General features: G+C 38.1%; 1 protein-coding gene across 1 annotated transcript in view; it reads right to left on the bottom strand.

The window, feature by feature from the left end:
- Window positions 1-24064, bottom strand: part of CHRDL2 (chordin like 2) — a 714636-nt gene that overhangs the window by 386067 nt on the left and 304505 nt on the right. Inside the window, exon 4 of the mRNA XM_044072677.1 lies at window positions 13999-14141. Within this exon, the coding sequence (XP_043928612.1) occupies window positions 13999-14141 (143 nt within the window). The remainder of the gene's footprint in view (window positions 1-13998; window positions 14142-24064) is intronic.

The following is a 24064-nucleotide window of genomic DNA, read 5'->3' as shown; positions in this document are numbered from 1 at the left end:
AATCTGCTACAATAAAATAGCAAGATTTGCCACTAATTCTTCAGCTAGATCTCATCACTGCCTTGCACTCAAGCAACTCAACTCAATTGGTTAGAATTTCCACAACTCCTACACTATATACACTTTCAATGGCCCACAAAATTCTCTCAGAGCCTGATAAAATACCTACCCTACAAACTCTACTACAGTGCTATGCTACTATGAGACCCTTCTGATCCTCTAACAGAAACCACGTACAAACTCATATAGTAAAAAATCAAGCAGCAGAGTCCCTCTACTCAAACTATATAGGTAAACTCTGGAATGCCCTTCCAGCTAATCTTAACTTCCATATCATCTCTATCAATATTTAAACCATCCCTAAAAAACTATCTACTTAGCAAATGGATCTGCCTATGCACAAGCCCAGGCTGATAACTAACTCTCCCTCTTCAATTCCTCTACTACCTTACTTCTTATCACAGTTCTCAAGCTTGCACTATCATAAGCATTAAAAGAAAGTAAAACACTAGACTGTGATTATTTATCATTGTTAGGACCTTAGTCTTTATGGAACTGTATAAAGTACATATATGATACAGATCAGATTTTTTTCTGTTAAGCATCTCTAAAACTTAATATAAATGTTGTGTCATAGTTGTATAGATCTTTGTTTCTTATCTGTAATGTACTGTTGTATCTGGAGCTTTTCTCCCCGGGCCTCCACTGAAAAAGGACATGTGTCCAGTTGGACTTTCCTGGTAAACAAATTTAAAATAAAAAAAATAAAAACCCTATGAATGAAATTTCAAAAACATGATTTTGGTATAGTTAACCAAACATTTCAGACTTTGCTGAATACATTTACTCTTTTCTAAGTTTTCATTTTCACCCAACCAATATTGAACAATCTTAAGCATTAGTTGTGTAGTAGTGAGCAAAGCTGCCTTCCAAACAGATGTTCCAAGTTCACTTCCCAATCAATGCAAGGAAACAGTGCATTTAGACTGTTACTCGAACCTATGAATCACATATTTTAATAGGCATCTCTATAACATCAACAGCTGACTATCTGACTGTCCTCTTTTGAGATCCTTAAAGTGGTTGATTTATTTGTCAAGAAATTCATGTCAGCATCTGAAATGTTGTTGTTGCTAATGTTAACATTATCCGGATAACTTGAAAAGCTTTGTTTAGTTTTTTTGCATTTTGATAGTGAAATGTTTGCTCTGTTGTTTTTTTGAAAGAGAAATTACTATTTCACAAGCCATTAGCTTCGACATAAAATTTGACATTGGATTTAAAATGTAAAACTCCGGCTCTTCACTCTTCTTATTGGCTTGAACAGTATTCTTCATTGAAAGATAAATTATGGTTAGACATGAAAAATGTTCAGTTTTGTGTTCCTGAGCTTTTTAGACATGATTTATGGCTGAGTAATTATTTGATTCTTGCCAAAAATAAATAAATATAGTAACAATGTTTCTTCCTAACTGTTCGGCTTGCAATAATTCCAATGTGGACATTCTGTGCATGTTTTGGCACTATCTCCAAGAAAAAAACTCTGTCTCTTCAGTACTATAGCATAAGCTTTGTTCTGGCACCAGAGCATTACATTTTTTTTATTTGAGCTCTACAAGTAACTATCATGCATTACTGATTGTAACAGTATCTGCTTTTTAACATTGGTGGAACAAGAAACGTATGGCTTGGAGTTTCTGAACTGCATGACAGGCTCAAGAATAATCTTCGCTGGAGATCTAATTGCTCCATCAGCAAGAAAGGATGACTTTGGTGCAACTAAGAAATGTGAGCAAATACTATCCTTAGCAATGATGCAAAATGGTTGTACTCAGTGTGTTAAATTCAATGCTACGTTAAGGAATATTTTAGACATTGAACTGTTGAGTGCAGATCTACAAATATGTAATTTATTGCCATTTCATCCAGAAGGCTCATTAATTTGCCTAGATAATATATGTCCAATTGAACTTAATACAGTCAAAGGTCAGGATTTAGAAAAAGGTCCAGCTGTGAGTGGCAATGCTACAATAAAAAAGGGCCTTTACCACAATCGTGGAAGCCAGTGATTCAGAGACACAATAGCTGCAATAAAGAAAGATCTCATCAGCTAATACACATCTCTGAATCAATTGGTGATTACTGCATGTCCTAACATGCCCTTTTCTGCTGCTCTTGTGGCAGTCACTGCTAGCAGCTAATGCACCGTGTTAGCGCAGGCACCCCACCTCATTCATCCCACACGCACACATACACATATGGTTACACTGCCATATCTCTTACCTGTCCCTAAGTTTACAGAATGTCCCTGATGTTGTCACTCTCCCTGGTAAATCATGAATAATTTTAGTCTGGCATTACTGAGTGATTATACTCAGTAAATAATGCCAGATATTGGGGTTTCATTCTTCCACTTGTTCAGAAAATGCACTGGAATGCAAAACCTGTTATTCTACTAACGTTTTAAGTGTGTTAGAGTAATATATAGAAAGACCTCCTAGCGTCATCTAGTGTTCCCCCACCTTTGTCCAAAAGTCTTAAATTGGCCCTCGTACAATACTGGACCAGTACAGTAAATCAATAATGCCAGACATTGGAGTTTCATACTTCTTAAAATGCAAATAGTGCTATAACACATGTTCTGCTAACATTGTAAGTGAATTTGGTATTATTCAATAGTCTCACTGGTGTCTAGTCCCCCCCATCTTTCGTGCCATAAAACTTGCTGTTTTAATAACTGTCAGTACTAAAATCTCCCTAGGGTTTAATGTTCCCTCTGTATTACATCCACTGCTCATTAGTCTAGGGTGAATTGAAGGCACAGATTCTCCCCCAACCCACCTGCCCAGGATGTTTTTTAAAAAAATTCAAGCAGATTATATTATAAAGTTTATTATGAAGTCAGGAAACAAGAACTAGAAACCTTGAACTGGAGACGTAAACTATTAGTCATAACAGTTGAAGAAAGTTGTGTGAAATGAACTTGAAAACTAAGAATTAAACGTTTAAGTGTGATTTCTCATGTGTATAACTAGAAACAAAGCTAAAGTAAATACCCTCTTCTGGAACCAAAAACTCACAACAATTTACAAAAAGAACTACTAAAAAATTGTTAATTTGTTTTCTACGGAAAGTAGAAGAAAGGAAAGCTAAAGGATAAAAGGAGGTATGAAACTGAGTTGGTTATACATGCTATGGGTAAGAAAATTCTTTTTTGAGACACATTAAGAAATATAAAGATATCAGCACTGGGAATTTAACTATGAACATTAACAATAAACTGAATAATGACACTGCAATAATAGTGAAAATGTTTGCAGAACATGATGCTAAGCAGGCAGCAGATCTCTCATAAAATATGATCTTGTTAACTGACACTAATTGTGCTACTTATCCAATTACTACTGATGGCATAATGGCTAAATCTCTTAGAAAAACCAAGAGTAACTATTCTACTGAGCCTGATGGACTAAATGGTCATTTCATGGGATAGGGCAGTATTAGTTTGATACCGTCTTTAACACATTTTTCAAAAACTGATAGACTGGCTTTGTCCCTGAATTCAGAAAAAGGGCTGACATCATACCAACTCATAAGTGAGGAGATACAATTCAGCCAGGCAATTATAGACTGATAACTCCGACCTCTGTATTGTGTAAGGTATTTAATAGGTTACTAGTGAAGTTGATTTTTCCTAGTACTGTAGAAGCTAGAGATATTACACAAAACAGGTTTGCCCCAGATGATCATATAGCAAAACTTTATTGAGTTTCTATACTTCATTTGTAAAAGCTTTGGACAATAATATATTTAAATTTAGCCAAGACTTTTGATTCTGTCCCACATGCAGAAATCTTACAGGAAATGAAAAGTTTGGATGTAAATGGATATATTTTAAAATGGATCCAGCATTAGCCAAGTGGTAGGAAATTATGTGCAAAGATCACAGACAGTATGTCAAAATTATTTTAAATAAACAGATAAATATCAGGAGCTTTTGTCATGGGATGCCTGCTAAGATTTCAGAAATATGCTGGGTCCAAATGTTTGCAGATTATGTAAAATTAGCAACCATGATAATTATGGGCAGTACACAATGGTATACAGTTCAATAGAACAACATGTATTATATTATACCTAAGAATGACAAATACACAGAATCCATATGTCATCAATAACAATATTTTAACAAAGACAAGTAATTTAAGTACCTATGATTGCTGGTAAATGCAGCACTTGGTAACTGTGTTAATACTACAAACAGAAAATATTTTCTAACAACTAAGACCATATTAAGGACAGTAACCTCTAGGTATGTTAAAATATTAATTCCAGTGTGCATGCGTTTATCACTGATGAGATCAGTTACTGAGTATTGCTCCAGCTATTACATCTATTTATTGAGTAATATTGACAACTTAGAAAGAATAACAAATACTATAAAATAAAGTAGCATTCAATAAATATGAATTACATTGAAAAGGCTTCTTCACTGAAGTTGCATTCTGTTTATTACAGGTTGAAAAGAAAGGGTTTAAAATGGGTTTTTAAATGCTTCAGAAATGAAACAGTTTGTGCAACCTTGGATATTATATTTCTAGTCCATGTAGCTGGGACAAGAAATAAAACTGTTATGCAAACCAAGATCTATAACACCAATAAAAGACCAGATTCCATTTAGTACTGGACAAATAAATAAAATGACAAATATAAAAAATATAAAAAGGGGATAGATAAATATTACGGGGCTACTGCATTTATGGCTAAAAGAAAAGTAAATAGGCTCCTAGATGAAATATGATCATGAGCCTAAGTAAACAATGAACTATCAAAACATTGCTTTAGTAAGGATCTGTACATCTCCTCAGCACATTAATCTGCAAATATTGCTTCAATATGATTTTCCTTTTTTATAGGTTCATAGGTTCATAGGTTCATACTAGGCTATCTGCCAGAGGGCATTTACAAGCCTAGCCCATCGTTTTGTGGCTTACGCCACCCCTTTAGTATGGGGAACTATACCCATTATTTTGCTGTGCCTCTGTCGAGCAGTGACACTGAGGTAATCCCTGGGGTATATCTGCGATCTCCCATCCATTGGTCAAGATTTCTCTTGAACAAGGCCAGCGAGGTGCTCTGCCTCACATGTACCGGGATTTTGTTCCACAGCATAGGGAGTCTTTGGGTGATGAATCTATCCCTCCAGCACGCCCTATTAATAGCCGTGTCAAGGTTTAAGTCTCCGCCCTTGTGGCTCTGATGGATCTAGATTTTTGAGGTGAAGCATATTCATCAAATCTGGGTTTGACATGGCCTTGTATGTTAGGCAAAGGTCACCTCTGAGCAAGCGTAAGCGACTGAATAGAGCTGGAGTTCTTTCAGTCGGGCAGCATAGGACAGATTTTGAGACCCTTTATCCTTTTGGTGAGGAACTTTTGTGGCCTCTCCAGCTGCTGCAAGTGTCGGGTCAGATACATTCCGAATGGGGCATTGTACTCAATCATTGGTCTGATGAGTGATGAGTAAAGGGAGACTATGACCTCCCTTGATCTAGATGAGAATCCCTTCATGATAAGGTGGGCAATGTAGAAGGTCTTCCTAACTACTTTAGCTACATGGGTGTCGAATGACAGACTACTATCAACCTGGGTCCCCAGGTCCCTGATAACTTCTTCTGTGCTCAGTGGATTGCCACCTATTTGGTAGCTAGGGGTAACCTTGTTTTTCCCGAAGGGTATGACTATGCATTTTTGGCATTTAACTTTAGGCCGTGGCTCTGGCACCAGTTATCCATTTCTGTGAGACCCTTCTGAAGGATATCTGTGTCAGATGTGTTTTCTACTATGGCCCAGTTTGCAGTCATCTGCAAACTTTGTCAGCCATAACCCTCCTGTGTTTGCTTGTACTGGAAAAGTAGATGCCAAACAAGAGTGGGCCCAGGACTGAGCCCTGTGGGACACCACTTGTGACAGGCTTTGAGTCTGACATGGCGCCAGCAACTCTGACCCTGTGGGTTCTGTCACTCAGCCAGTTTGCAACCCATCTTGTGATGTATAGGTTGACATTTAAGCTGATGAGTTTTTCAATGATACCCGAGTGGGGTATTGTATCGAAGGCCTTAGCCAGATCGAGGTAGGCTGTATGGACTGCCTTTCCCTCATCAATGGCTTTGGTGACTGTTTCGAAAAAGTCAACCAAGTTTAAAAGGCATGATCTGCCTTTGACAAAGCCAAACTGGGTTGGATCCAAAGTCTGCAAATTCCCTATGTCTTTATTTATGAGGTCCATTATGATCCTCTCCATGGCTTTGCAGATAAGGCTTGTCAAGCTAATGGGCCGGTAATTTCCAGGGTCGGTGGAGGCACCGCCTTTGTGAAGTGGTACCACAGTTGCAGTGCACCACTCCCTGGGTATGTATCCAGAGGTAAGACTATGATTAAACAGCTGTCCTAGCTGTGGGTTTAATTCCTCATTGAGTTCATGGAGCACACAGCCGGGACACCATCAGGTCCCATGGATGCTGTGTTTTTTGCTTTGGAGAGAGCAGTTCTCACTTGGGCGCTGGAGATGTTTGGGGGGCTGCAATCGTTTGGTATAGATATCTCTCCTTTTGGGGGGGAGAAGTTTGCACTGAACCTGTCAGCCAGTATGTTGGCAATGTCTGTAGGATCAGTAATCTTCACATCATTTTGAACTAGCTCTGAGCATATCTGGGAGTTTCCTCCCAGGTTTCTAACATAGCTAAAGAAGGCCTTATGATTGTCTTTTGAGTCTTTAGCTATTTTTCTCGAAATTTGCTTTGGATGATTTTATGAGAGCTCTTAGTTTTTTACTTATAGTGATCAAGGGTGTCTTACCTTTTAAGGATTTTGCTCTATCTTGTAGTAGCTTCCTCCTTTTGTTGTAGAGTTTGTTTATGGCTGGGGTCCACCAGACTGGACGCTTGCCTTTGATACAAAGAGTCTTTGTTTTGCTTGGGATTGCCTTATCCATGCAGTCCTGCAGGTGCTGGTAGAAGGCATTTGTAAGTGATTCAGCGGCTTGAGTACTGTTTTCCACCGGCTCGGGGGCCTTAAAGGAGACCACACTAGTCTTTAGAAGTGTGAAGTCGGCTTTTGAGAAGTTCTTTACTGTGGTCTTTTTTATTTCAGGTATTGAGTATTGAAATTCATATACTTGATACTTTTTTAAAGCTCTTACCTCCTAGGTAGGGCTCTATATCAGGTTTCGCTACCACCCCTTCACAGGATATCCTCCCTGACCTCTGCACCCTGCCCTTCCTCTGAAATGCTACATTAGAGCTAAACTGCAGTGCCATTTTTAAAATAGTCCAGGCCCTGCTGCTTCTAGTGCCTCTCCCCACCAGGTCCCCTGAGAAGTGTGCACGCATGCAGGCATTTTTGGTTTATGTATTTGCTTAGTTTTTGTTTGAAAGTACTGCCTCTGTGTTATTGCTGCAGTTTTATGTGCACTGTTTTCACCTTGGCCTCTGAATGTGGGCACTGTGCTGAATGTATTTAGCATGGCATGCAGGTATTTTTGGTTTATGTATTTGCTTAGTTTTTGTTTGAAAGTGCTGCCTCTGTCATTGCTGCAGTTTTACAGTGCACTGTTATAACCTTTGCCTCTGATTATGAGCATTGTGCTGAATGTATTTACACTCATGTAGAGGGCATTTACTGGATTATTGTAACTATTTTTTAGAACTTCTGGTCAATCATTGGGCACACATGTGTTACCTGAACACCCTCCCATGCTTGCTAACACTATGATATAATTTCAACGTATATTGCATGTACTAGGGTAATGCTAACTCTGTGAACTATTCAACATTTCCCACTGTGGCTGCTGGTATTTAATGAATAGACTGCCTGAATCTTTGTTGTCACCCTGTAGGTTGTGCCTATATTAAACTACTAATTCCTCTACTATCTGGTATGTTTATCCTCCATCTTATTTTCCACTGTTGAAAGCCAACACACAGGTATATACAGCCTAAAGGAAGTGAATGTAGCCCAGGAATGCTTTTCATGCATCGCAAGTGAGAATTAATGTTGTGCTGGCTTACCTGGCATGTACTTATACCTCATAATAGTATAGTATATACTTACCTCCCACATTATCCACATACATGCACTCACAGCTTCCCTCAAATCAATACGTTGCTCATATAATTTTTTTACTGTTGCCTACCCACAACAAGACTTTGTTACATCTCTTTTTGTCTCCTTTTTCATACAGCTCTAGCTCTACTTCACTTGTGGCTGTCCCCCTCCCTCCCAAGTGAAGAATTTCTGAAAATTATCCTGCAAACAACTGAAGGCAAAAACACTTACTACTGGGACTTTTACTCTCTGAAATATTATTATGTAGGTGCATTTCCTGTTAACAAATTACTGCATCTAGTTCTTAATGCTTTTACTTAATTTTATTATATTGGCATACTTGCAAGGTCTTTTCCCCTCCTTCCATTCCCTGCCATTGCAACTATCTGCCACTAGGTGGCAGAAGAACACTACCAAACAACTGCATCTTAGCCCATATACGCAGCTCATCCTGTAAGCAGGGCAGTGCTCTACAGATATTTAAATTCTCCAATATTTCTGTCTACTGTAAAGTCACCCAAGTCCCTTCACAGCATTTATTTTTCCATTCACAGTGAATAAATAGTGGAAACACAGTAACTGGCATAATCCCTGTGATTAAGGCACAACACTGCTTACCTTCATTACTTAGTCAGACTCCTGATACTTTTTTTTCCGTCCTAGGTAGGGCTCTGTCCACTCCACTCCCCCTGCTTCGCTTAAGCTGTTCTGCCCCCCCACACTACCCCTATTCCCACCCACCCTCAGCTTATTTCCTTTATACCTAACCTTACCACACCCACAGCCAACCCCCATCCCTCACCCTCAGCCAATCACACGAACAACCACCAACACCCCTCTCCTTCCTTTTCTCTCATATTACACATACTGCACATAGTACCTCCCCTCTCACAAAGTTGCTACAGTCCATCCTACCAATATACTATCAGGACCCCTACACTTTCCAGAGTTATCTCTATACACTCCTACCACCTCAAACACACCAAACATGTACGCCCATCAAATAATTCTAACACTAGCACTCACCGTCACAGCTCATCTAACCTCACCCTACTTCAACAACATTACAATCCCCAACATAAGTCACCCCACCTCAACCTCACCTCTAACATTCACTAACTACCCCTTACTCATCTCACCCTCACTCTTTAACCACACCACCTATGACCTACACCCCTACAAACTCCTCCATTATCAAAGCAACTCTAATGTATCCATATAATGTGACTTAGCCTTCTACAAAACTAAAACCATAATAAACATTGCCTCTCACCTGCTATGCAGTGACAATATCAACCCCAATCCAGGTCCAATAACAAGTCCAACAAATCACCAAAATCAGCTTAGAACCAATACTAGCCTACGTAAGAAAAGATCTCATATTCTAATACTAAATCATAACATAAGAAGTATCCTTAACAAAACCACTAAGCTCCATGCAACCATAGTATTATACTTATCTGACATCATCTTCCTCACAGAAATATGGCTTAAACCACACATTAAAAATGAAAAAATACTTCCCTCTGGTTATAGCATATTACAAAAAAAACATACAGTTAAAAGAGGAGGCAGAGTCGCTTTCCTATATCAGAACAGCATCAATGTTGAACTATTTAACATATAAAATCCCTGCATTTAATAATGCAGAGATCCTTCTAGCTAAGGTAAGACTAAATTACACACAAACAACTAAATATCTTAGGATCATATATCCCTCCAGGAGATAACATCAAAACCCTAGAATCTCTTCTCCACTGGACATCAGATGCCCTCCCCCATAAAACCATTATACTAGGCGATTTCAATATTGATTGGACCTCATTTAAATCATCTCACCCCTCAAATCATATTAACCTTTATGGCTTCTCACAGCTTATACAAACCCCTACTAGGGTAGACAAAACTTCAAAAAAAGAATCAATACTTGACTGGATTATCACCAATCACCCATCTTCCACCCATAATTGTGGTACACTACCCAACACTCTAAGTGACTACCTCCCAACTTTCTTCATCAGAGACCAAACTAAACTCACTGGAACTAGCTCTCTTAAACACATCAGATACACTAAATACTTCAGGGCTGATGACCTTAATACAGCCCTTAAACACTTTAACTGTTCTCCCCTTTTAACACTTCCTTTAGATGAAGCAGTTGAGTATTTCAACACTATCTTCTTAGGCCTTCTCAACCAACTTGCCCCACCAAGATAGATCCGCACTAAAACCATCTATATACCATGGCTTACCAAGAGCACTAGGCAACTTATGAAACAAAGGGACAAAACATGGGATATCTGGTGCAAAAACAAAACTACTCCTAATAGTCAAACATTCTTAGAACTGAGAAACACTGTAAAAAAACAAATCAGACTAGACAAACAAAAATACTACAGTGAAATTCAAACTAAGCATAATACCAACCCACAAAAGATCTGGGCCACTATAAACATTATTCTCCAACCAGGTAAATCACCAACTCCTCATCCAAACATAGACACCACCTCCATAAACAGAGCCACCCAATTCAATGAGTTCTTTACCAACTCTATACTAAAGCTGTCAACAGACCCACCATCCTCAACCCCTACTATACTATATAACCCATCAAATAATGCCAACTCCTTCATCCTTCATCCTGTACCAACTTACACCATCTATAGACACGTAACCAAACTTAAACCCACCCACCCAATCAGTAAACAAACTACATGCCAAATTCCTACAAATAGCCACCAAAGCCATTTCCTACCCAATCTCTATAATCATTAACAGATCAATCTCAGAACAAAAGGTGCCACTTCACTGGAAAATCTGCTACATTATACCAGTACACAGAGGGGGCACCTCCACTGACCTAACAAACTACCGCCCTATAGCTATAATTTCCCCACTGGCTAAAATACTGGAAAAATGTATCCTCATCAAGATCCTAACATATCTTCTCTCCAACAATCTTCTTGCTGAAACTCAACACGGATTCTGCCCCAACCATAGCACTACCACTGCACTTTATTCATTTTAGTAACCTAGTAAAGATGCAACACAACAATGGCCAACTAGTGTCTGCAGTTTTCCTTTACTTATTAAAGGTGTTTGATACAGTCTCCATTACAAAACTTCTAACATCAGTCTCAGAATTAAAACTAACTACCCCCACTCTGTTATGGTTTCAAAACTACCTCTCCCAATGCCAACAAGCTGTTCAGTGGTAAAACTGCCTTTTCCTCTTCTTCCTGTAAAACTAGGAGTACCCCAAGGATCAATCCTAGGACCCCTACTTTTCACTATATTTACAAATAATCTTCACAAAGCCACCCCTCTAGCAAACCTGGTTCAATACTCCGATGACTCCACCTTAATCTGCTCTGCCCCCACCCTCCAACAACTTCACATCAAGACCCAAGAAGCCTTTACATCCATCAAAACCTGGCTAACAAACTCCCAGCTAATACTAAATCCTAAAAAGACCCAACTTATGCTCTTCCATCCTTCCAAAGCAGCAGTACCTACTCCCCCATTCTCTATTTCTGCTTCTGATAATACCCCCATCTCCCCCTTCACAAAAAACAAATTACTATGCGTTATTATTGAGAATAATATGAAATGTGACAAACACATAGCTCATACAATAAACAAAATCAACAACAAACAAGGTACTCTTTACAGATGTAAAAACTTCCTAACCAGCAACAGTAAAGTTACCCTAGCTCATACCCATCTTCTCTCTACCCTACTGTATGCTTCTCCTGTCCTAATTAATCTAAACAAGAGGAATTTAAACAAGCTATCACTGTGCTACAACAAAATAGTAAAATTCACCACAAACATCTCCTACCACACCCACCACTGTCAAGCCCTAAAACAGCTTTCCTGGCTGGAACTCCCTAACACCTTAGCTCTAAACCAACTTCTTCTAGCTCACCAAATACTGTACCAACCTGACAAAACTCCAGACTTACAAGACCTGATCACCCTCTACTCCAGTAACCGAGAACTTAGATCCACTAACAAGGTACTAATCTCAATCTCCAAAAGCCATACAGCTCTGGTGATGCCCTGTATTCTAGCAACATTGCCAAGACTTGGAACTCCTTACCACTACAAATCAGGGTACAACCTAACACAACCATCTTCAAAAAACAGCTTATTCCCCATCTAAACAACTCCTGGACATGCAACTGCCTAGCACCTGGTTGACTTATTCTAACACCTTTCCCCTACCCACTATCCAACCTCTTCTTTAAAACTCCCACAGATGCACTATATATTATCATACATTACTTACCAACTCACCGTTGCTACTCCCCACTATCCCATCTATGCCCACTAACTCTTCTCTAGACTAAGTTGAAAAGCTTTCCCTTAAAATGTCAATGAACCTCATATAAACTTGTCTATATTCTCCTCCTTTGATAAACTGGCTAGTATTTTTAGTTTTTCATTTCTTCTCTTATCTTCATTAAATCTTCAACATTACGTGGCTAGTATTTTTTTAGTTTTCCTTTCTTGTCATCTTCAAGATTATCTCTACTAAACATACTGTATGAACAACAATCATATGTTGCTACCTGCTATACATTTAATTGTGTACCTAAACCACTATGCTTATGTAAATATCTTATGCAATCATATGTTATTATTTTATAACTGTATGTGTAATTTACAATGCTCATGTAAATATCTTATGTATAGTATATTAGCAATTGTTCTGGAGCTTTCTACCCCGGGCCTCCACTGAAAACTGACAGCTCTGTCCAGTCGGACCTCCCTGGTAAACAAATGGAAAATAAAATAAATAAATAAATACAAATATAACTTGACTCCTAGGTTCAAGAAAAAAGTAGCTAACTGTAAAGCATATTGGAGAAGTTTACATCAAATTACAATGGGCCTAGCCTAAATTATACCTGGATTTTCATGTTATATTTAATTATTATACTTGAGGAACATGTAACTTTTGGTTTCATACACATTATAAAGTAATTATTTTAGTTATTTTATTCTCAGCTACAGTTTATTTCAATATTTTACAACTCATTAAACAGGCTGCTTGTTTTTTATTTATTTTCTGCATTTGTTACACATTGACAAATGTAATGAAAACAAATCTGGCAACTTGCAGATAAACAAAGCTGAAGAACAAGGCTCCTTATTGAAATGTCAGTTCTTAAAATGCCAAGTATTAACACACAAAATAAAAAGGGCCAAAAATGCAAGAGAAAAGAGAATGTCAAACATTGTTCTCTTTTAAACTTGTTTCTTGCAGAGTGGCAAGCCCCCAGCAGCTCCGAACTTATGTATACCAACTCCAAGATCACCATACCTCAGAAAAAAAGGGATTATTCCGAGAAATGGCAATGTCAGACATAGTATACACAAGCCAATTTTTTTCAGGCATTTATTATCCATATTATGGGACTCACTGAAATGGTCACAAAATTTCAAATGGTTACTGTAGAAACAGCTCAACACAAAACTAAAAGCTCTTTCTCTTAAATAATGTTTATTCCCAGTGAGGTAGTGTTTATTTATCTGTTTATTTATCTATTACTTACATCACACACTGAAAAAATTTAATCAAAATAAATTTCACAAAAATGGAACTAAATAAAGCTGCAGAAATGACCCAACACATATGTGACATCTCCTTTAATAACGTTTTTTCTTGCTACACTTTGCAGTATTCAGCAGTGGTGGTGAACTACTGCCTGTGGATATATGGACCTCAGGTGACTTACTTTATATCATTCTTCTAGAAAACTCTGCCATGTAAAAAGATGCCAATGAATGCATAGATCCACATACACAGCCATGCACATGTACATGAATATACTGTAATATTATAGCAACATGACCATGCACTATTTTAACAAAACAAGTATCTTACAAAACAACTGCACTGAACACACTGATTCTGCTGCCTTGAAGGAAATGGTTCATCTGCAGTAAACGTTCCTCCATGCTGGTAAACTGTTCCATTATAATTGCAAGGCTTCCTTGGGGCTCGGAGGCCAGAAGGTGTATGTGGCTCTATTTGACAAAATAAAAAGAATATGCATTTTACAAATCCAAGCACATCTGAGGCATGAGTGTTCAACTAATTTAATTCATTGCATCAAAATGTAATCAATATGTTGTTTAAATAAGTAGACAATGAACATTCAGGAAGGAAAAATGGGAATCACTGCTGTGTTTCAAATTGTTAGTTTCATCAGCATGGAATGTCTGTCATGCTTCAAAATGTTTCGAATCAATTTGTTTCAGATAGTTTGCTTAATAATACCATTAAAATGAAATTCTTTGTCAAAAATAGCTGTAGCATTTTAATCATGGCATATACAAACTCTGATCTGCTTTCTTTTATATTTAAACAGCTATAAACGAAAATTAAAATTGTTATAATACACTCAAAAAGGATTAGCAAATATATAGACCTGGACAATATACAATGGGAAAGACTTCAGGAATATTCAGTTTGCCTTCATATGTTCATTGCTATCTCCTGGCCTTTCTTTTACACTACTCCTGTGTCTTACCCTCCCCATAACATCTACCTTACTTTTCCACCTCACTCCTACTTCAGGCAACTGTTGCCATTAAAATGTTCCCATGTCACAACTGATTTCATCACTTAAAGAGATATCACAACTTCAAAGCTGACCTATGGTTTAGTATCCATGTCTCTAACCTGCATTTTTAAGGGACTTTCATAAAAGTTTTTCCCCATTTACTCCACGGTCACATCACCTCAGTATATACCACTGCACGCCTGAAGAATACAATACCATAATTTACTTATTCATTCTTTTCAGGACATGGTTGTTACAGTCTGTCCTTCTCTGGATTCCATTAGTAAGGCAAGTTAAATGAGCATCCTTGACAATAATGTCACATTTACACCTACGTCCTGTAGAATACATTGCTGCAATAAATCTTAGCTACTTAGCAAATTAGAAAATAATTCAAACTATAAATGAGCACACAGTGAGAATCAGAATTGCTGACTTAATATTTCCAGACAAAAAATAATAGACGTGCAGAGTTAAGTTATTGACCATGTGTAAACAGATGAAGTTTGCTATGCAAAGTTTTTTGTCCTAAGGAGAGAGTAGAGGGCTGGCTACAGAACAGGATGATTGAGGTTTTGTAGATGGGGGGGCTGATTTAGGTTACACTGAGAGAAAGAAGTGAGGCAGTACATGAGCTAGTTGGGGGTGGGGTGTTAAGAAGTAATACAAGGTATAGGTGAAGCTAGGTTCAGTCTTACAGTACTGTCGGCTGTAAGGGGACACTTTGTGGAGCTGTCAGTGCTGAAGTGATTATTCAGGCCTAACTGGTTCTGGATGGTTGGTTGAACAGAACACAAGAGGTAAAGTAACATTTTCTTTTCCATCTGCTCTTTTAGGAATCCATGGCTATTGGGAGTTTAGAAGAGTGTCCCCCAACCCTATAATGTCCACATTTTGTTCATATTGTTGGCTGTTCCTTGTAGCTAAGTGTATTCAGCATATTATGGTAGAAGGGCCACAGTGGCTCTAGTGTCATGTTTGGTTCTAGATAAGTTGTGTGACTAAAAGTCAAAATTGTACCACCTTATAAATTTGTCATACCCTCGGATGTTAGCTCCTATGCTATTTCATATTCTTTATTACCAGCTACAGTTTCTTGATTTAGTTGCTTTTAATGAGCTAGGAGTAAAAGCACTCATCAACCTCCATGAGACACAGTTTTGTATAACTTGTATGAGAGTATAACATGGAGTAACAGTGGTTGGAATGTCTGATGAGCCGTCTGTTAATTGAGCTACATAATGCACAGGATTTAATTGTTAAGGGTTGGCGTGCAGCTTAGCTGTCTGGATTGTGGTGGGGTGTCCTGATTTTGATTTATCTGGCTGTTTTGTCCTCAGAGATTTATGTTTTGTGTTTTTTTTTTTCTTTTATTCTTCATGCCCTTCTGAGTCTGCATGCTAATGCGCATGCTGTTATCCTTCAGAAAATCCAACTGGTTCCCCTGCATCCACTGCACTTTTTGCAAATACATTGTTAAAATCAAAGAATTTACCAGTAAAAATATGCCTCGTATTTTTTCAGATGAATACATTTGCCATCTGCAGCAGTGACTGGGTTGTTTATCTTGCTGTATGCACCTGTTCAGCATTTTATATATGCCAGACCTCCAGACCCATGAAACTACGCATTTCTGACCATCTCAGCAATGTCAGGAACAAAGTTTTTACTAATGCATTATATAAACACACCATTGGCCATGTCACTGCTAAATTTCAATTTATTATAATTGATAAGGTGTGTGGTCCCATATTCTCTAAGGCTGGTTGGCATGATATACTAAATAAGAAAGAGAAGGCTTGGATAGTGAGACTGGGGGGATTATTCCCACCCAGTCTCAATGATCATTTATGACAATATTAGTAATAAAAATGTTTATGTTTTGTTAAGATATTATTATTTTTTCACTTTTATTTTTGTGGGTGCAATCTGATTGGTGGTGATAGCTTTGTAATTGCTTATAAATAGACCAATGATCACAGTTGTATTTATACATTGAAAAATGCCTTTGGCCAAAACCAGTCTGTAACTGTGGAGACTTACTAAAAGTCTTTTTTCCCCTTATTTGTGTGCTGGCTGCTGTTTTGACAATCCTTCAGAGAATGCATACTAATGCAAATACTGGAGGAGGCATCAGTGACTCTGAGGAATACATTAGATACATGTATATATATGTGTTTATATATAGATATAGATATATAGATAGATATATATATATATATGTGTGTGTGTGTGTGTGTGGGAGGTGGGAGGTTTACTATCATTTTAGTGATCCCTACAATGTTGAATTTCTAAATAACATGGCCAGAAGGTTGCAAGATGAGAGTACTGAGGATTACTTGTTCGAACAATGTTGAACATCAAATCTCCTGACCTGCGTGGACACAGGAACAAGTGTTAACATGGATCCAGAAGGGAACCAAGTCTGGTTGTTTGAGCAAGTAAGTCCTTGGCAATCTTGTCTTGCAATGAATGCGGCTTTCTGGTCATGTTATTTAGTAGTTTGACATTGTATAGATCGCTAAAATTATAGTAAACTTATATACATGTTTAGACACACACACACACACACATATGTATATATATATATATATATATATATATATAAAATACATCTCTCTCTCTCTCTCTCTCTCTCTATATATATATATATATATATATATATATATATATATGTATATATATATATATATATATATATATATATATATATATATATATATATATATATATATATATATATATACACATAGTGAATATATCATGATTTAGATATTATTATTATTATGACAAAAACTAAGGGTATGTCTCTTGGATGGGTGAATGCTCAGTATAGTGAGAGGAGCAATATTCAAAGGTTATGTAGGTGAGGATGTTGTTGAATAAGCGTTACATTGTTTAAGTATTAACTTGTCTATTTCAGTGCAGCATATTCCAGGCCATTGCAATGTGATAGCTGATAATCTGTTTTGCTTTCAGTTTTGAAGTTGCTCCACATGCAGAGGAGTACCCGTCAGAGGTTCCCGAGGAGGTTTGGGAGATTAGCAGATTACAGATTAGCAGATTAGGAGATTAGCAGATGACATTGTGATATGTAGTGAGAGTAGGGAACAGGTTGAGGAGACCCTGGAGAGGTGGAGATATGCTCTAGAGAGGAGAGGAATGAAGGTCAGATGGACTAAGACAGAATATATGTGTGTGAGTGAAAGGGAGGATAGAGGAATGGTGAGGTTGCAGGGAGTAGAGCTGGTGAAGGTGGATGAGTTTAAATACTTGGGATCAACAGTTCAGAGTAATGGTGAGTGTGGAAGAGAGGTGAAGAAGAGAGTACAGGCAGGGTGGAGTAGGTGGAAAAGAGTGTCAGGAGTGATTTGTGACAGACGAGTACCAGTAAGAGTGAAAGGGAAGGTCTACAAAAGGGTAGTGAGACCAGCTATGTTATATGGGTTGGAGACAGTGGCACTGACAAAAAGGCAGGAGTCAGAGCTGGATGTGGCAGAGTTAAAGATGTTAAGATTTGCACTGGGTGTGACGAGGGTAGACAGGATTAGGAATAAGTATATTAGAGGGTCAGCCCAGGTTGGACAGTTTGGAGACAAAGCCAGAGAGGTGAGATTGCATTGGTTTGGACATGTGCTGAGGAGGGATGCTGGATATATTGGGAAAAGGATCCTAAGGATGGAGTTGCCAGGTAAGAGGAAAAGAGGAAGGCCTAAGATAAGGTTTATGGATGTGGTTAGAGAGGACATGCAGGTGGTTGGTGTGACAGAGCAAGATGCAGAGGACAGGAAGAAATGGAAACAGGTGATCCGCTGTGGCGTCCCCTAATGGGAGCAGCCAAAAGAAGAAGAAGAAGCAGAGTGTAGCATGAGATTTACTTTGGTGGTCTTGGTCTGCTTCCATAAGGAAGCCATATACATCCACTCTGAGCTCTTCTAATCAATTTGTGGATAAGTTTAAGGCAGAAGATAGAGTTTGGTCAACTGAGTTGATTGCGAAGTATGTTGTACATGTATAGCAGTTTAATGAACTGGCAAAAACAGTTAAGATGCAGCTGTCAGCTTTAGCACCATTAACTAAATTTGGGATTTTGGTCAGCTGGACAAAGGATTGGCTAATTGTGAGATTTATCAGAGGACAGGAGAGGCTTACAGTTTTAGCATTAGACAAATGTATGCCTTTGGAGAGGTTATTGTTAAGGACTTTGTTAAAAGGTTATACAAAGGTGACTAATTCTGTTCAGGCGTATGTTTTGTGGGCAACTTTGGCTGTATTTTTGTGTATAGAGGTTTTCAGGATTGAACAGATGGTAGGTAGTTTAAAGTGGAGGGATGTATGTATTATGGAAGAGACTGTGCTTATCTGGGCAAAGGCATCTAAGACGGATCAAAAAGGTGAGGGTCAGCAGATTGTTTTGGCACATGGCAGTGAGCTTCAGTTATGCTCAATGAGGTGGTGGTTAAAATGGTGGCTGCTAATGAGGGCTGAGAGGAATGAGACAGTTTATTGATTTAAGGATGGCAGAGTATTATCTTTGCAGCAGTTTGATGTGGCTTTGAAGAAGGCATTAAGGGTGCAGGGGATAAGCGATGGTAAATGTTCTTCTTGTTGCTTTTGAATTGGGACAGTGTCTAATCTAGTAGCCGCGGGCAGATCCACTGAGGTGCTTAACAGACAGCGTATGTGTAAGTGTAACACTCTTCAGGTGTATGTGAGGCACTGTAGCATTGGTAAACCTGGCCAATATTGTTTATTTGTCTTACAGGTCGAAGAAGAGTGGCCATTGTTTGTCATTCCTATGGGTACTGGGTGGTGAAGAGGGCCTTGATTAGACCTAATGTTAGGGCTGTAACTCAAATTGTGGAAGATTCATTGGTTATGTCATAGGGATCTTAGAAGGAGTCAGTTGCTGTCTTTTATAGAAATGTCAAAGAGGTTGCAAAGATCACCTGACACTAGTCTGATCCATTTTGGGGGTAACGACTTAGGTGTTGTTTCAGAACTGCAGCTATTATCAGTGATTGTAAGGGACTTAACAGACTTTAAGCACAGGTACCCTAGTTTTATTATAGTATGGTTGGCAATGATTTCTAGCATGGGCTGGAGAAATGCCTGTAAACAGAGTGCTATTGAAGTTGCTCATAAATTTGTTACTCATCGAGTAGTAGGGTTGCGAGGACTATGGGTATAGTCATGTTGTATCATTGAAACCTGTATGACAAAGATCCTGTTTAGTATAGGTCGGATGGTATACACTTCAGTGATGTTGGGCTAGACCTATTTAATGTGCATATTTCATTGTTAGGATCTGCTGAAGTATTGAAAAATGGGGGGAACAGTCTGTAGCTACAGACTAGTGGGCAGAGAGGCAATGCCTTCTGTTCAGAAGTAGCCCCTTTCACCTTTTTCCTTCATGGTTTTGGGTTAGGTGTGCAGTATCAGGCTGCCCTGGATGAAAGATTGCAAGTGAGTGGCTGAATGTTATGCTGCTGATTGTGTTGGCAGATGAGCAAAGTAATGTGCCTTTTTCATTCTAAATAAATTATGGAATATTTGGTTATGGATGTTTTAACTCTGTCCTTGTTAATTGTGTGGCACAATCTTTAAGGCATTGTTGAGATTTTATTCAATAAATGGTCAAAACTGCAATTTTGTGTCAGTATTTTATTCTGGGGATGGGAGGCAATAGTCCTTAGTAATCAATAAGAATTTTTTTTTGTTTTTTCTTTTTCATCATGACATGAATAGAGAAAAGAAGCTAGTGTAACTTAGTACACAAAAATATATGAGCGAGCCAGCAAACTTATGAAAGAAATATTCTGGAAGGTAGCAGCAAGGAGCCAGAAACTGAAAGAAAAGTAGCTGCAAAAAATATCAGAAGATAGTTAAGAATAAGATCAAGAAAGATAGAATCTTAACCTGTTTAAATGGTAGGTGGTTCTTGTGTATCAGTAATGTCCACATCCAGCAATGGACTGACATTCCATTCAGAATGAGTATCTCTGTCTCTGCCTCATGACCAATAAGTGCCAGGACAGGCTCTGGTTCCAGTTACCCTGTTACCCTGCACTGAAGCATATAACTAGAGAATGAATAAAATGAGTAACCATCTTTAAAAGGATTAAGTCATTAAAAATAATCAACTACATAAAATGTTCAAGATAAGATCAGATAATAACTTATTAATGGAATGTAAGGTATTAATAAGAGGCTTCAGTGTACATCACGAGGAGAAGGGAATATTTACTTGCATACAGCATTAAGGATGAAGCCATTGTAAGACACACAGTATCAATAACCCTCTTTAATGACAATATAAAAACGCTGAACTATTACATGGCACGGTGGTGTTATGGATATAAGTAGATGTCATCATACAAGTTAGTTGATCTCTGACCATTTTTTTATTTAAATGAGGAGTGCAAATGCACATGTATGTTTAAGAGTTTCTCTCATTAATAGCTACATTGATGGAATTTTGTAATCCTGTAAATTCTGAAAAATTAAACAATAATTACTGAAACAGTTTTACAGATTTCATATATTGAGAAAAAAATGGGCAAAGGCCCTCTAGACCAGTGTACTGCAGGGCTAGGTCTTCTTCTGATAAACAGCATACAATACTTTAAATGCAGGAAGCATATGCATGCTTCCAAGTACATGATTCATTGCAATTGTCTGTTGCCCATGATTCCATTCCCTTCCAGCTGCAAGTCTTCATACTGGACCTCCAATGGTGACTTGCCAGGCATTACAAAAACATAGTCCCATCTTTCCATGAGAGAAGAACTGACCATCAACCACGCAACACCCCTTCCAAACCTGACAACACCTAGGCCACAATTCAAATTCAAGTTACAGAAATCTTGAATTACCGATTTATTTGCAGAGAACACAGAAATACAATGGATAGTGTCATAACTACCTCTGACAGAAAAGAAGCTTAAGGAGTTTCACCAATGCATGCAATGATGCAGAAATAACAATGCTTTGAGATGTGGCAATGAAAGGTCACTCAGAAAAGAAGTATACTGTGAAAAAAGGAATATAGCTATACATTTCATATGAAGAATAAAAAATGCAAATGAGGTCTAAGGTTTAAACCAGATAAAGTAATATCACCTAACCATCTAAGGAATGCAGTATTAACAACAATGCAAGAAATTATAAAAAAATCATAAAAAGTTCAAGTCTATTGAGTCTTGCAACCACTATCAGTTCCCAGCCTAGACTGTATCTACTCTCTCAATGAGGGCTAGGTCAGTAAAGCTCAGGATGAATTGAGGACGACCCACCCAATTATCCAGGTCATGTTTGAAGGAAGATAGTTTGTTGGTAACCACCTGAAATGTTGGGACCTGCTAGTGTGAGTCCCGACATACAGAGATTAAATGACCAAAAGAATGGACTTACATATACTAGGTCCAAGTGCCATTTCTCAGAATATTCCCTTTTCTCCAAGGTTTGGTAATCTCTGAGTTGGAATATATAAGTTTAAGGGGTGTGGGAGGCTTGCCCACAACATGTGGGGGTACAGGGGTGCTTGCCCCCTGCAAAAAGAAGTTTAAAGGAGAAAAGTGATTTTTGAGAGTCACTCTTCTTCTGTGTTTTTGGACTTTTATTTTTTGGCTTGTCATCACTCAGCAGTTCAAGTGCTGACACTTCAGTAGGGAGCCTAGTTTGTCACATGGTTTTATCAGCCAGAAGGGTCTAATCCAGAGATGATGGAGATGCTGAGAAATGGATCTGTCTCCACCTTATTTTACTGATCTGCTGAAGCAGGTTTACATCTCTTGCTCTGGTATTTGTGTTTTATTGATCTGCTGAAGCAGGTTTACATCCCTTGCTCTGGTATTTGTGGGACTGTTTGATTTGTGAAGGTATAGGACATCTTGGACTACTGAGTCCCTAACTGATCATAAGGCAAGGCACAGGTGTCCTCTGAGCTTTAAAGACACAGAAAAGAATGACAGTGCTTCCAGGCTTTCTGGTAGCTTAGAAAGTTTAAGCATATGATCATCTTTGTTATGAACCTCTAAGGTCTTTCCAACTGATTGATACATCTTGTTAGATAGATCCCAAAAGTCTAATCTGTGCTGAATATAAGGGTATAATAACATCTTTAGATCTGGATGATATTCTCTTGGCAATCAAGTGTGCCAAATAGATGGATTTCCTGACAACCATTGCTACATGGTGATCAAAGGAAAGGGTGTCATCAACTCTGATTCACAAGTCTCTTATTACATTTTCATTTTAAAGTGGGGCATTGTCAATGCTATATGTTGCAAGGATGGTTTGTCTGACAAAATGTGAAAATGCGTATTTTTTTATTATTATTATTTAATGTCAGTCCATTTTCAATATACGAGGCATTTACATGTGTAAGTTTCTGCAAGAAAGCTTCTGTGTCAGAGGGGAATTTGAAAATTACTTCCAGTTTGCAGTCATCTGTAAACTGGCCAGCCCTATGTTTTGTTTTTTAGTCTGTAGATCAGAGAAGTAAATACCAAACAAAAGCAGTCCCAGCACTGTGTCCTGTAGGACACCACTGGTCACCTACATGCTCACTGACACTTGCTCTGCCAGCCTCACAATGGGAATTTTGTCATTTAGGCAATTTATCTCCATCTTACCACATAAGGGTCTATTTGTAATGTATTTAGTGTAATAATTATGCTAGTATTGAAGGTGACATCAAATGCCTTGACCAAATCAGGCTGTGTGTATAGTGTGACCAATTTCAAGAGGCTGTGTTACCTTTTTGAAGTTTACCAGGTTCATTAGACAGGATCTACCTTTTACAAAACCAAATTGCTGTGGATCTAGCCTGATGAGATTTTTAATGTTTGTTTACCAGGTCTGCTAAAATGTTTTCCATGGTCTTGCAAATGAAACTCATCATGTTGATGGGCCTATAGTTTACTTTTCCAGAGTAGTACCACCAGTGCTGTTTGCTGTACTTCCAGGACTGAGCCTGTAGCCAGGCTCAGGTTAAATAGCTTATGGAGAGATTCCACCAGGATGTATTTATTATTGTATAACAAACAGCCTGATTTGTTATCTAGTCCAATGGACGATGTGTTCTTACCTTGGACAGCACTTTCAGTGCATGTTCTTTAGTGATGATGAGATTTGAGACATACTGTCGTCATAGGTCTTTAAATTCTCATCCCAAGAGTCAAATTTGTACTAAATTAATTTGCTAGTATATTCGTAATGTCCACCAGGTCCAAGCAGGTTTTGCATTTATTATGTTAAGTACATTTTTGAGTGTTGTTTCTTAGTTTTTTTTTAAATAATCAAAGATGGATTTGTAATTGTCCTTGACTTCAGATACAAACTTGAGTTTATGGGCTAGCCATTAGTTTTTTGCTGAACTGT

The sequence above is a fragment of the Protopterus annectens genome, chromosome 5.part0, assembly GCF_019279795.1.
Source record: "Protopterus annectens isolate FY-2018-M chromosome 5.part0, PAN1.0, whole genome shotgun sequence".
NCBI lineage: Eukaryota > Metazoa > Chordata > Ceratodontiformes > Protopteridae > Protopterus > Protopterus annectens.
Note: the sequence above shows the minus strand (reverse complement) of the source record. Positions and strands in the feature narration are given on the sequence as shown.